This window comes from Malus sylvestris, chromosome 13 (genome assembly GCF_916048215.2).
Source record: "Malus sylvestris chromosome 13, drMalSylv7.2, whole genome shotgun sequence".
NCBI classification, from domain to species: domain Eukaryota; kingdom Viridiplantae; phylum Streptophyta; class Magnoliopsida; order Rosales; family Rosaceae; genus Malus; species Malus sylvestris.
Genome location: NC_062272.1, coordinates 18,844,606 through 18,858,262, shown reverse-complemented (window position 1 = coordinate 18,858,262; position 13,657 = coordinate 18,844,606). Strand labels below are relative to the sequence as shown.

Below are 13,657 nucleotides of genomic sequence, written 5' to 3'. Positions count from 1 at the left end.
ATGATTTTGTCAGGATGGGTTTCAAAGATGGAGAAAAGAAAAGAAAAAAGATGAGGAAGCTAAAAGAATTAGGGGATGGTAAGAAGTAGGGGTGGGCATTTGGAACCTAAAATCGAAACCGAAACACGAATCGAATCGAACTGCACCGAACGGTTTGGTTTTGCGGTTTTGAAATGGTTTCGGTTTCGAAACCGAACCGCGGCAAAGAAAACGGTTTGGTTTCGGTTTTGGGTTTTCTAAACCGCACCAAAACCGAAACCGCACCATATAATAAAATTAATAAATAAATGTTATATTTTAAACTTTTAATTAGTTCAACTAGGTTACTAGACTATCATTATCATCTAGCTTTGAATCTTTAATATGGGACGAGATGAAACATGTTCTCTGACCTTTTTTTTGTCGTTGGGGAACCCTTATAGACAAGCTGTTACATTTTCTAAATATGTGTTTAGGTTAGGAATCATACAAGTTTCATCATGGAGACTACACTAACTCAAACAAATATTTACTGGATATGTGATTCAAATAAGCAACTCCCTTTGAGCCTAAATAAACAAATATTTACTTGATATGTTTATTTATGTTGTAAGCACTGAGCAATGACAATGAGCATCGGTCATATTGAATTTGAGGGGGCTGGAATAACAAAATAACATTAGCACTTTCTTTCTTCATTTGTTTATTTCTGTTTTGTTGTTCTCTAGTAGATTATGGCATTGAATTATTTGTTCTGTTCTATTTTGGAGCACTGGTGGATTATGGCATTGAATTCAACATGCCAATCTGACAAAAAATAAAAACTCATTAATACTATGGCATTGAAATACAAAGTTAGGACATTACTTTAGTAAGTATTAATATTAATCAAAGTTAGGACATAAGACCGTCTTAATTAATATATGAGGAAAATAAGACCGTTTTATGCATAAATAAGTGTATATTTTAAATTGTACGTTTTTTTCTTAAAAATCAAACCGAAACCGTTTGAAACCGCACCGAACCGAACCAAACGGTTTGGTTTCATTTCGGTTTTGGCTTCAAAACCGCACCGCAAAAAGTTTCGGTTTTGGTTGTGATTTCACTCGAAACCGCATCGAACCGCACCGTGCCCACCCCTAGTAGGAAGAGTGTCAGGGAGCAAGGATGACGGGAAAGAAGATGGAGAAAGGAAAATAAAAAAAATAATTGGGGATGAGAAAGAAGAGATTCCCCAAGGAAGAAGGTTCTGGAAGAAGATGAAGAGAAAATAAATGAAAAAAGAATTTAGAATGATAAAAAAGAGTATGAAAATAATTTATTTATGTAAAGGCAATATAGTAATCAACCTAGTTTTCATCCCAGATGAAATGAATTAGTAAACAATTTATATAGACTCAACATCATTCCTACTTCGATTCTAAACAATTTTAATAAACAACTTCAATAAGAATCTAATTATAATTTCACCTTGTTCAATTCTTCCTCAATTTAATTTCTCCTCAATTCAACTCCTCTTACTTTAATAAGGGATTAGTACACGCGCCCTTAAAAAGTTTTGCGGCACCATTTATCTGCTAGTAGTAACTGCTAGGTCAGCAATGCCATTTCCAACTCTCTCTCCTCCTCCTCACTCGTCTTCTCTCATCGGATTATTACCATCTCAGTCCCACTTCCACCGGAAACCATCTCAGTCCCACTTCCACCGGAAACCATGAAGATAATGGTGGCATTGAAGCGCGTCGTCGACTACGCCGTCAAAATCCGAGTCAAACCGGACAAGGCAAGCCAATCCAATCCCATCCCATTTCTTGTTTCGTTTCAAATTCATGTAATTCTAATCCAACAGTTTCAATTCTTCTGTTTCACAGAGCGGCGTGGAAACCCAGAACGTGAAGATGTCGATGAACCCCTTCTGCGAGATTGCTTTGGAAGAGGCCCTCCGGATTAAAGAGTCCGGGATGGCATCGGAGGTGGTGGCTGTGTCCATGGGACTAAAACAGTGCGTGGATACGCTCAGGACAGGATTGGCTATGGGCGCCGATAGGGGAATCCATGTGGAGACTGATGGCCCTCTCTACCCTTTATCCGTTGCTAAGCTTCTGAGAGCTCTCGTGGAGGTTGAGAAGCCTGGACTTCTTATCCTGGGCAAACAGGTTAAAAGTTAATTTCTTTTAGTTTTTATGGGGTTTTGAGGAAGACGGTCGCGCTTGTCTGCATTCAAGTTCGAATCTCTCTGTCTCGTAGATTGGATTAAATTAATTAGAATATTGCTCCAGGAATTAAAATGGATTTGAATTTTGTGGCTTTGCATTGTTGGTATTGGTTTGAGGAAGTGGAGATTTGATCTTTTATGCGTATTTGAATGTTTGTGTAGGCTATCGACGATGATTGCAATCAAACAGGGCAAATGGTTGCAGGACTTCTGAACTGGCCTCAAGGGACCTTTGCTTCAAAGGTCAGTTTTTCTCTCTTCATTCATTCAGCTAGAGAAGAAATACAGTTGCTTGCAATTTTTATACTTCGGTTTCACGCTTCCTTGGTTTTCTTTTGTTTGACGTGATTAAGCAATTAGGGAATATATCATCAAGCTGTTCGTGCAGTATTTTTTGAAGGTTTCAAATGTAGGTGAATATGAGACAATATTTGAACTCCATGTGTTGCTTTTGGGGATTTTAATTGGTAAATAGAACTGTTTAGACACTGGAGTTAATAGATAATATAGTTTGTTGATGCTTCTGATTATCGGTTTCTAATGCGTCTTTTGTTTTTAAGGGTGATCAAAGGGGTTGGTTTACAATTGTTTTAAATTGTAGTGGGATATGAGCACTAGTCACTACCCCATTTTCTTCAGAAATTGATATCCAGGAAGTTGAGGTTAGGGATGTGTTCCTCTCTCTATGCTTTCCAAATACATCTGTTCTTGATGCAGTGCATAACAATTAATATGGTCCCTATATTAAACATGTTGTTGGTGACTTTTCATCTTTTAAAGCCATGTTTTAATTAGATGCCTAGTAACTATAATCTTTAGTATTAAGTTATTTATCCTATCAATGTAAGGTAGCCTCCTATTTAAAGGGTTCCATATGTAAGATTAAAAAGTCAATTAGTGAATTATAATCAATCTAAGAAAAAAGTGAGTTTTCTCCTTCCTTAAATCAAGTGTTAGGCTTGGTCGTGTTGAGTGAATCCATAATTAGCGACGTGAGTGATTCCGTGGCCCCTGGTTGAGTGATTCCCAGGTTCTATCCCCATAGCAACATCGAACGAGTTCCGTTGCCCTGGTTGAGTGATTCCCAGGTTATCTCTCCCTTTCCTTTGGTTTGTCCTGCATCAGTTCTACTGATATCCCTATCCACCTGGATACTTTATGATTTCTGAGGTCATAGAGAATAACTAGTGGAAAATTGGACTCTGTTTTGTAAAAGTTTTTTTGCATTGGTCAAAGTGAATTTTGAAACGCAGCATGCCACAAGGCCAGATAGCACGATGGAAGGTTCTAAAAGTGAAATAAGGTTGTAAAGACTACTAATTGTGGTGGTGATACTATAGTTAGTAATTCAGAACGACAAAGAGATAGAGGAGATGTCAAAAACACATAAGGCTTGACAAAAAAATGATAGAAGAACAATGCTCAATTCTTTGTTACCATAAAATTATAATTCCAAATTGTCTCCTTTAGCATATCAAACTCCCTCCCTAATATACTAGTGTGCCAAAACATCTTCATCAATCCAAATACAACTCCCTAAGCCACTGAAACATATTAAATGACAATTGTTCCACCTATCCACTTAATTTAAAACACAACTTACAATGCATCAAAATTACTACAAAACATTACATCACAACCTAAGATACATGAATCTCAAATTAATAATTAACGGAGTGGATGAACACCAAAATACCAAAAGCCCCATTGAATAAACTCCTTATTCACTACATCAGTTAGAGGCATACATACTGATTTTGTCACATGTTATTGATATTGCATTCTGTTCTAGCATGATTTTCATACATTATGAATTTATTCCTATGACGAAATGTTGCCAGTAGGTTGTGCTGGATAAGGAGAAGCAGGTAGTGACAGTAGACAGAGAGGTAGATGGTGGTCTCGAGACTCTGTGTCTAGATTTGCCAGCAGTGATCACGTAAGTATCTGATCTTGTCATGTATTCCTGTGTGGACACTTTGGACTTTTAGATGCTTCTCTTTTCACTTTCAAATGCATTGTGCTATCTTTTAGAGAATTGGAAACTTTGCAAGTATAAATTGTAGGATCAATTACGAAATTGAAACAGCTTTCAAACTTCAGTAGTTCAAACTTAATTACTTTATAACAAAAACTTCAAACTATTTTCTGAAATTGAGAAGTAGTTCAATTTGAAGTAAGCATGAGTTATTTCTGTTATAAATAGAAGTTATCCTAAATAATTATAGTAATCATCCTTACCATTTATAGTCGGTGAAGCAGTTGCTACTCCCACGGCACTATAAATCCCAAAAACACTAGCGAACAATCATGTCTTTCCTTATGTAATATTCTTATCTTTCTTAGTCATCCTTTAGAAGTTAACAAGCATCCTTTGCTTTGTGTGTACTGGGATGCTTTCTAAGTATGAAATTCATGCATAATACAGTCCCTGTGTCTTGCCCCCTCTGCTTACACAAATTATCACAATAATATTCAGACCAGTTAGTTTATGAAAAAAGTATAATCTTCAGACCATTTTGATTAAAAAGCTCTAATGGCCCATGGGTAAGATTACACATTGGATATATGGAATTTCTTTCCATTCGCATTTTCACAAGATTTAATGTTATTAGGAAGATATATAAGACAGATTTCATAATTGTCGTACTCTCTGTCTATCCAAACCCGACAAGAAAATAAAAATTACAACTCTTTCTTTTGTTGCTACTGTGCCATGTCTCCCTTTCTCTTCAACCTTTCTCCAGTCCTTTCTCTTCAACCTTTCTCCAGTCTGCCCCTTTACAAGTTCATTTCTTCATCTCCCTAGTTGTAGCTTGGTGGAAGAATTGTCTCCATTTCCCTTATTTGTACACACTGGATGGATGGAGATATATAGTCAAAATGAAAAAGATGAACGGCTCAGAAGTAGATTAGCTCGCCCCATTATTTGGTTCAAAGATAACATTTCCACTCACGTAGACTGCAATTTTTTTCCCAGTTAAATCGCAGGCCTAAACCCAAAGTACTATACTACAATTAACCTCGGTCTAGTAATTGAAGCCATACCATAATATAGATTACCAACACACTTGTAAGACCCAACTAAGTTAAGAAATCTGCTGCCAAAATTTCTTTTCCAATGAACAACTTCCTTTGATCAAACATCTGTACTCGGTGACAAGACCAATCAACCCATAATAGCTGAATCATCTCAACCAACAGATTGGAGATTCTTTGATCCCAAGCCAGCTTAAGAGCATGGTATAAAGATCAACGTCCAGCTGAATATCTCACCTGAGCAGTGTTAGCATTAAAACCCAACAGCCAACCACCATTACAATCCTAGAAGCATCAGGCCCTTGCCTAGGACCATACGCATTCAGCATCAAGTAACCCTGAGGGAAGGTGCTTCCCAAGCCAATAAAGCTTAAGGCATACTGAGGTCTGCAAATAAGGACCTGGTTAGCCTTGAATCAGTCCAAGGGTATAGTTGCCTGTTCTTTAGGAGTTCGACAACTAGAACCAAACTCATAAAAACAACTCCACCTCCGTTGGCTAGGCAATTAAAAAGAGAAAAGTGTAAAAAGGAAGGCTGTGGTGATAAAGCCGAGCCTTCAATTAAGATAGCTAGGGTAATCCTAGAAGCTATGAGCTTCTCTAATTATTAGTTTCAACGTGTTGTTAACTTTTTTGTCTATATATTAGTGTCAAATTAGTTTTAAAACAATTTTATTTTACTCTTAATGTAGACAGCATGCATTAATTAATAATATGATTAGAAAAGATAAATGCCACTTTATTTTATTTTGTTCACTTATTAAATGATATGGATAAATGGTCTTACCGCGTAAAATTATACTAAAAGGGCAGACAAATTTAATAGTGGTGGATCATATCTTTATATTGAGCTCGAAAGATATGAAGTGTCAGGATGACAAAATATTGATGATATTTTAAGTACACTTGTTACTTTAAGATGTAACTATTTTATTTTGAAGGTTTCAACTATTAGAATATATGAGATATCAATTAGAGTAATGGACTGAAATGCAGCGAAAACATCAGCACATACATCATGAATGATGGGAAGGAGTAGGGAGCTTGTCTAAACCTGATTTTCTGGTGAAAAATCGTAACTGATACTCGTTTCTGTGGTCCTCTTGCAGCACCGATCTGAGGCTAAACCAACCAAGGTATGCAACACTCCCGAACATAATGAAAGCAAAATCGAAGGTCATAAAGAAGTACACTCTGCAGGATCTGAATGTGGAACTCAAATCCGATATAGAGCAGGTTCAAGTCACTGAACCTCCCAAGAGAAAAGCAGGGGTCCTCGTTTCTTCCGTGGATGAGCTGATTGACAAGCTTAAGAACGAAGTCCATGTCATTTAACTTTTCTATCAGTACTTTGCTTCAAAGCCTTGTGCTGATCAAGCCATTTCTTCTGACTAACGACAACTGCATTTTATGGAAATTTAAAGCTTAATCCAAAGCTTAATAAGTTCTTAGTCATCATACGACTACGACCTACTAAATCTTTGACATTGTATATTTTTACTTTACACTAGGTTGTTCTTGGAGATGGGGTATTCTTTATCCATTGTGACCTTTCTAGCATGTTATGTCTTGGAATAATACTTGGGCCGCTCAAAAAATGAGGAGAATTCCTCCTCGAAACTCTTTCTTGGCTGATTCCCAGAGTTTAATGTTTATGATTAAAATCGTTATGTTATAAATTACTATGTAAATGTCATATATGCAAAAAATGATTTACAATATTAACGGTTCTGATCCTAAACATGCAATTCTACAATTCACCATGAAGCGTTTTGAGGAGGAATTTATTCTCATTCTTGAGTGGCCAATCACTGTTAAATGTTTGAGATGGCGGAGGTGTGAAGAGTAGGGGTGGGTTCGGTTTCGTTTGGTTCGGTTTTTGGCCAAAACCGGAAATCGAACCGAAATTACTATTCGGTTTGGTTCGGTTCGGTTTTCTATCGGTTTGTGTTCGGTTCAGTTTGTATTTGGTTCGGTTTTTCTCCTTTTTGGGGGGGGGGGGGCGACTTTTGATTTTTCTTTCAATTGAGCCTTGCTGCAGAGAGCAATGCAACAATGGTCCAACAAATCACAGAGAGCAAACATTCAAACAACCACAGAGAGCAAACATTCAAACCAAACCTCTAAAACTGTATAAGTATAACAGAAAATTAAACGAGAGTATGGGTTCGTCGCTGGGCATAAACACCTTGTTCCTCACATGCTATTTGCACCAATTTTCAGTTCAATTTTAACCCCAAAAATAACTAACAATCAGCAGAATATCATGGCTGGAAAAGATTGGAAATTTTCTAGTTAATATTCGAACTTAATTCCATAGCTAAACAACAACAAAAAGTAAATGAAATTATCATCAGTTTCATGGCGGGAAAAGATTGGAGTCGTCTCTAATTAATCAAATCTTGAGAGTTTCATTTGATACATGAATTCTAATCTAACAATTCTGATTCTGAACAAAATTACTTGGTGGTGTAAATGTACCTTTTTCAAATCATTCCCAATATTGGGAAATTCGATGAACAATTCTCGTAAAACGGGTTGCGGATCAAGCCAACTCCGGCCTAGCTCTGAATCGTCAGCACTCCTCCCAAAACCGGACTCATCACCGTCATCAACACCATAAGCCCTCTTCTTCTTTGATTTCCTTCTCTTCGTCTCTCTCTTACTTCTCTGTTTCTCTCTCCGTTCCTTCTCTCTTCTCGAACCACCATCATCTTTTCTGCGATGGTGCCTTTTCGAATAGCACTCGGATTCCTCGGAGCTGAGGAAGGCGATGAATATGAATCGTCGTTGGTTGAGTCCTCTAATTGCTTTTGCTTCTGATTTGGATTAGGGATTAGGGATTTGGGGTTTGGGGTTTGCGATCAAAAGTGCAGAAGCAACAATTGATTGAATTTTAGGGAATCTTGGGGGCTGAGGCCCACTCGTCCTTGAACCAAAAGCCGGATGACCTGAGCACCTTCCAGCACGACTCGAGAAGCTTCTCACAGACGTCAGAGCCGAAGGCGTCGAGCTCAGAGCCAGAAAAGAAGAGGATCTTGAGGGGGCGGTGCCGTCGAGGAAGTGGAAGACACAGATGCGGATAGAGGAGGGGCGGGCGGAGATGACGATGCTGAAAAGGTTGGAGTGGGAGTGGGCGAATTTGGGGGAGAAGTGGAGTTTGTGGGCTGCTGCACGAACTGGGAAGTGGGAAAACAAGCGAGACCGAGAGATGAGGGTTAGGGACCTAGGTTTAGGTTACATTTCGGGGTCAAAACGGTGCCGTTTTAGAATTAGGATTATTAATTAATAAATTAACTTCGGTTCGGTTTGGTTTCCGAACCTCAGAAACCGAAACCAAACCAACCAGATTCGGTTCAGTTCGGTTCAACAGATTCGGTTCGGTTTTTTAGGCCTCAGTTCGGTTTTCGGTCCGGTATTTTTCGGTTTTCGGTTTTTCCAACCCACCCCTAGTGAAGAGTTGTATCCTATTTAAGTCTCGGATAGAAAGGCCAATACTAGTAATGGCTGGTCATTCGAGTCATTGTGTAAAATAAAGTGAATAATGAGTTTGGTGTGTCCTTCAAAACAATCACGAAGAACATGACGAAAGACGAGAGCTGACGAGATGCAGCCAATAACATAGTTGGACCAATTTTACTGTCCACGGTCAAGTTATCAACATTAAGGTTGTATTGGTTGAGAGATTTTCTATGTCCACGGAAGGTCCACCATGCATAATAATACATGTGGAGTGAAACTGAAAAATATATCTTCTATCCACTTATATTATGAGACGTCAATGTATCAATTTGTGTTTTTGGTACACTAAAAAAATTCTGTAGGTTTTGTTCCCTTTTCTTATGTGATGGTTTATTATTTTTTATGTTAGAAATTTTTTTCCTTGGTTGGTTGGTTAGTGACGGGGACAATTTTAGTTTCATACCGATATTTCTTTAGTTTCATCAAAGTTGTGACGTGCGCATCACATACCATAGAGAGACCATTAAACTTAATGGATTTATTTGTTGGAGTGTAGATAATAAGAAGAATTTCATTGATGCAAAATACAAGACCTTGGAAATGAATACCTTATTGTTTAGATGTTTCTGATGTAACATTTCATATGTTATTTTATATTATTCTTGCGGCTAGTGGTCGTCTGAGACATAATTATACAAATGCAATTATTTCTTTGTAAAAAGATGTCATATCTTACGACTTCACTTGAATTATTAATACTCTTGCAATTGATTTTTTTATTTTATTTTATTTTACGAATCACTCGCAATCCAATTATGTATCTTCCCTTGCGTGAATATTTTTCTTTAGTTTTTTTAAATCTCTAATGACAGAAGGGAAATTTGAATATCATAAAAGCTTTTCTTTTTGTGTTAATCTTTTTTTTTATAAGGGTAATACAAGGCAGATTAAATTTTTAAACAAATTTTATAAACCAAATGATGTGGTTGTTGATGATTGAATTATCACTTAAGTATTTAACATTTAATTCTTATCAGTGAGTTGGTGACACATCATTTGGTTTTCAAACTTGGTTTAAAAATTTGATATCTCTAGTATTATTCTTTTCATGTTACACATTTAGTGAGAGTGTGAGTGATTACATTCATTGTTTTTCAAAATGTATTTCCATTAAAAAAAAACAATATATCTAACATTAGTAAAATTATAAAAAAAACAATAAAAAAAGAATCAATTGTCATATGCTTGGCGATGTAATATGAGGCTAATTATTTATAAAACAAAATAAACAACTTTCTATATCATAAAAAAATTAATTGTTGTTGTTGTTTTTGTTTTTTGCTTTTTTTTGTATGATTACTTTTTTTTTTTTCAAAAATAACCAAATTTAACTTTGCAGCAAAAGTCCAGAGAATCATATTAATAGCAGAAGACTCGGTCTCTCTTGTAATCTCAAATGGGGGAATGGATAGAGTATCTTGATTACATCGACGAAACCCAACCCACCGATTTCCTTTGGCCCAACGACACCCCTTCTTTCGGCGATTTCGAATTCTCCGCCGTCGATGTTCCGGCTGCCGCCGCTTCCTCAGCCTCACAGTCACAGGAAAAGGAGTGCCCCCGCAAGAGGTATTTCCTCCTATTCCATTTTCGATGAAATCTGAAATCTTCAGAAATGTAATGCTTTCTGAGTCGCGAAAGCTCCAAACTTTTTGTCACGAAATTGACTGTTTGATTGGTGGTGTTAAGGGGACGGACGGATTCGTGCTCTGGAGGATCAGGGGCAAAAGCTTGCCGTGAGAAATTGAGGAGGGAGAGATTGAATGACAGGCATGAATCTAATCTCTTTTTTTTTTTTTTTTTTTTTGCAGATTTTTAAGAATTGGGTTGTTTTGTAATGATGAAAAGAATGGTGGGTTTTTGTTTTCTTTGTGATTGAGAAGTGTTGGTGTTTGATTATTTTGTTGCAGGTTTGTGGAGTTGAGCGGTGTTTTGGAACCCGGGAGTTCGCCGAAGACGGACAAGGCTGCTATACTTGATGATGCCGTAAGGGTTTTGAACCAGCTTAGAGCTGAAGCTCAGGAGCTCACAGAAACAAATCAAAAGTTACTTGAAGAAGTTAAAAGTTTAAAGGTTCGGTAAACATCATTTACTTGAAGTTTGTTTTCTTAATGTTTTATGAAAATGTTCCATTGAGAGTGTATGAGATTTGGCTTTAGATTATCTCAAAATTCAGCTGAATTGCGTATTGGAGAAGACCAATAACTATGCTGTCGATGATCTCAAAATTCACTACTAGAAAACTTTTGAGTACGCACTTGTTTGCTGTTCTTGCATATTACAGGCAGAGAAGAATGAACTTCGTGCAGAAAAACTTGTCCTGAAAGCAGACAAAGAACGGCTGGAACAGCAGTTGAAAGGTATGGCAATTTCACCTTCTGGGTTTGTTCCAACCCACCCAGCAGTACCAGCTGCATATCATCCTGGGGCAAACAAGATGGCTGTCTATCCTAGCTATAGTCTGGTCCCTATGTGGCACTATATACCTCCATCGGCCCGTGATACATCTCGTGATCACGAACTTAGGCCCCCTGCTGCTTAGGTTTTTATCCATTGTTGACAATATGTCAGCGCTGTTTCAATTGCCTGATTTTAATTTGGCTGGTGGCACGTGTGTGGCTGAATTGTTAAATGTAGCTTGAAGACTCTCATTTTCGGAATAAAACGGCTGGTAAATGTCCAGTATTTACCATATTCTGTTCTAACTTTTTTTACCCCAACCTTTTTCAATAGCATATCTGATAGTACTGGTGGTTCTTGGCAACATATTACGCTGAATTTCGATTTGTGATTTTTGTCCCCATGGATTTCAATCCAATCCTTATGGTTCACCATGCAGCACATCCTTCTTTGTTGAAGTGATTTTTTGAACCGCATTATCCTTACGCTCTTCCGGCTTGATGTAAACTTCATCCCCTTCCTTTCCCACAACAGCAAGTATAGCCTGAGAACGACAATAACTGGCCCTACTATGCTGCGCCAAAAAAGTGCGCTTCACTAATATGGTTTGAAAATGTGATCCCTCTAGTGATGTGCATGCATTGCCACCACATTCTTTATTTTATAAAACCGTCGTCGATCAGATGACATCCTCCAACAAAGTGAAGACTGTATGTCGTTAGAACAAATAGCCGTTGACAAGTAGAATGCCTTGAATGAACTCAAGATATGCGCTGTAAACGCATTTAGTTGAAGGAAGATTTTAAGACCAGAGCACACTGCTCCCTGCCATACGCCTTCCCCGCATTAGAAGAATCTTATAATTTGCTATCGTAGTACAGCATTTTACATTCCCTAATTCTATTTACAGGATTTATATCTTACATTAAAAACGAAATGGTTGATAAAAGGGTCGTAAGTTCACGGGCGTTGTCAGAAAATCCAAGATACTTAACAGAATATAAAATTGACCGGAGGTTAACGTTGAATCCAATCGTCCAAGCAGCTCGTCTATGCTCTATACATACTGCAAAGACAGCTGATTGTGCTGCCCCTATAAGGCTCATCGATGTGGTCAGTGACACTTCTGCAGGATATCTCTTCAAATATATGCAGTCAATTATTGGAAATTCTATATATGGTCTCAAATATATGCAGGAAAACTGCAATGTGGGTAGTAAACCGTGTAATAGAAAAGTGCAGTTAACCGATGAAAGTGGTTGAGACATTTGATATACGCTCCACCACATATTCACCGGTTAAATACACTTTCTAAATTTCGGTTAACCTCGTTGAAGAACTTCTCGACATATGCATATTTTGTAATGGTTGTGTATGATCTAGTAGTTGCATTATAGTTTGAGTGAGGAGTGAAACTGGATAATGTACCCTTCAACCAGTTTTCATGGTTGGAGGATTTTTCATGAATATGAAATAATGGAACGCCATAAATTTTTCACATTTGGCCCCTTGAACAATGTCATGGTCAGAACGCTGGCTAAAGAGACGACGGTGCCCAAAACTTTTGCTAACCCACGAGAACTTCGAAGATAAACAACATCTGATCTAAATGAAGAAGTAATTTGTTAGAGAACTGCTATTAGCATTCCAAAAAGTCATTCCACGCTTATCCAAATGCAAATTCTGCCGCCTGTATTTTTGTAAACGTGAATTCGTGCTTTGGATTTATGGATTAATAGGTGTACTAACCTCAGTACAACTGCGATTACAAAAAGTTAGGGAAGCTATAGTGTTGATAATGGATGCAAGGAACGTCGGTGAGGTGTATCTTAAGCTCGCAAAGTACATGTTTAAAGTCAAACCTATCCTGCAACAATTGAAGACAACGCATGAAATTAGCCTTTTATATATTCCTTATGATGAGAAGATATGGGTTCTAAAATCTGAACGTCCTTACCCAAGAAGAGACAGAACAAAAGGTTCCAAGAAAAGAGCAAATGTGAGCTTTGGTCTCTCTTTCCTGTAGGAGGAGAAACAAAAATCAAAAGTCATCGTGATTGGTGTAGAAAAATGTTCTTCTATTACCAAACAGTCTAACATGTCACGTTGTAAACAATATGTAGAAATGTTGAACTGGTCGTGATGTGAACAAAACAAGTATATATATGGAAAAGAAAGTTCCCCTATAATTAAGTACAAATGTAGCTTTATATATATACCTTTCAAGAACATAGGCAAAAGGGAACATCACTAAGGCTGATGCGATGTGTCGATAAGTAATGTGGACATGATCAGCCCATGATTGAAGGAAGCTTCTGTGAGAAAATATAAAAATGTAAAGGCCACCTGAGGTAAAACCATGAGGATGTGTGGCTTGAACTTCATGTAAACTTTTCCGAGGTTACGAACTTCCTCCCATGCCATAACCACCTCCGGCCGGTTGTTCCCTCTTCTTCCTTCTCTTTTCAATACTTGACAAGCTGGAGGAGCACATCTTGCATG

At 37.6% G+C, this 13,657-nt stretch overlaps 3 protein-coding genes and 1 pseudogene across 4 annotated transcripts in view; 2 read left to right on the top strand and 2 right to left on the bottom strand.

The window, feature by feature from the left end:
• LOC126596251 (uncharacterized) overlaps positions 1 to 13,657 on the bottom strand; it is a 64,717-nt gene that overhangs the window by 37,598 nt on the left and 13,462 nt on the right. The gene's annotated exons all lie outside the window — the stretch shown is intronic.
• LOC126596255 (electron transfer flavoprotein subunit beta, mitochondrial-like) lies at positions 1,574 to 6,868 on the top strand. Its single transcript, XM_050262775.1, has 5 exons — positions 1,574 to 1,762; positions 1,851 to 2,135; positions 2,357 to 2,437; positions 4,039 to 4,133; positions 6,343 to 6,868. Exons 1-5 carry the CDS (start codon positions 1,694 to 1,696, stop codon positions 6,566 to 6,568), a joined length of 756 nt encoding a protein of 251 aa, XP_050118732.1. The 5' UTR covers positions 1,574 to 1,693; the 3' UTR covers positions 6,569 to 6,868.
• On the top strand, positions 10,071 to 11,447 carry LOC126596256 (transcription factor bHLH104-like). The gene is made up of 4 exons (XM_050262776.1): positions 10,071 to 10,324; positions 10,445 to 10,525; positions 10,666 to 10,828; positions 11,040 to 11,447. The coding sequence occupies exons 1-4, from the start codon at positions 10,152 to 10,154 to the stop codon at positions 11,295 to 11,297; spliced, it is 675 nt and encodes a 224-aa protein (XP_050118733.1). The 5' UTR covers positions 10,071 to 10,151; the 3' UTR covers positions 11,298 to 11,447.
• LOC126595317 (WAT1-related protein At5g07050-like) lies at positions 11,577 to 13,649 on the bottom strand (annotated as a pseudogene).

What these genes read in the sequence shown, in the direction of transcription:
- LOC126596256 (XM_050262776.1), top strand. Translation starts at nt 10,152, where the DNA reads ATGGGGGAATGGATAGAGTATCTTGATTACATCGACGAAACCCAACCC. An exon ending in AGGGAGAGATTGAATGACAG is followed by an intron (nt 10,526 to 10,665) that starts GCATGAATCTAA and finishes ATTTTGTTGCAG; the next exon opens with GTTTGTGGAGTTGAGCGGTG. An exon ending in AAGAAGTTAAAAGTTTAAAG is followed by an intron (nt 10,829 to 11,039) that starts GTTCGGTAAACA and finishes TGCATATTACAG; the next exon opens with GCAGAGAAGAATGAACTTCG.
- LOC126596255 (XM_050262775.1), top strand. Translation starts at nt 1,694, where the DNA reads ATGAAGATAATGGTGGCATTGAAGCGCGTCGTCGACTACGCCGTCAAA. An exon ending in TCCGAGTCAAACCGGACAAG is followed by an intron (nt 1,763 to 1,850) that starts GCAAGCCAATCC and finishes TCTGTTTCACAG; the next exon opens with AGCGGCGTGGAAACCCAGAA. An exon ending in GATTTGCCAGCAGTGATCAC is followed by an intron (nt 4,134 to 6,342) that starts GTAAGTATCTGA and finishes GTCCTCTTGCAG; the next exon opens with CACCGATCTGAGGCTAAACC.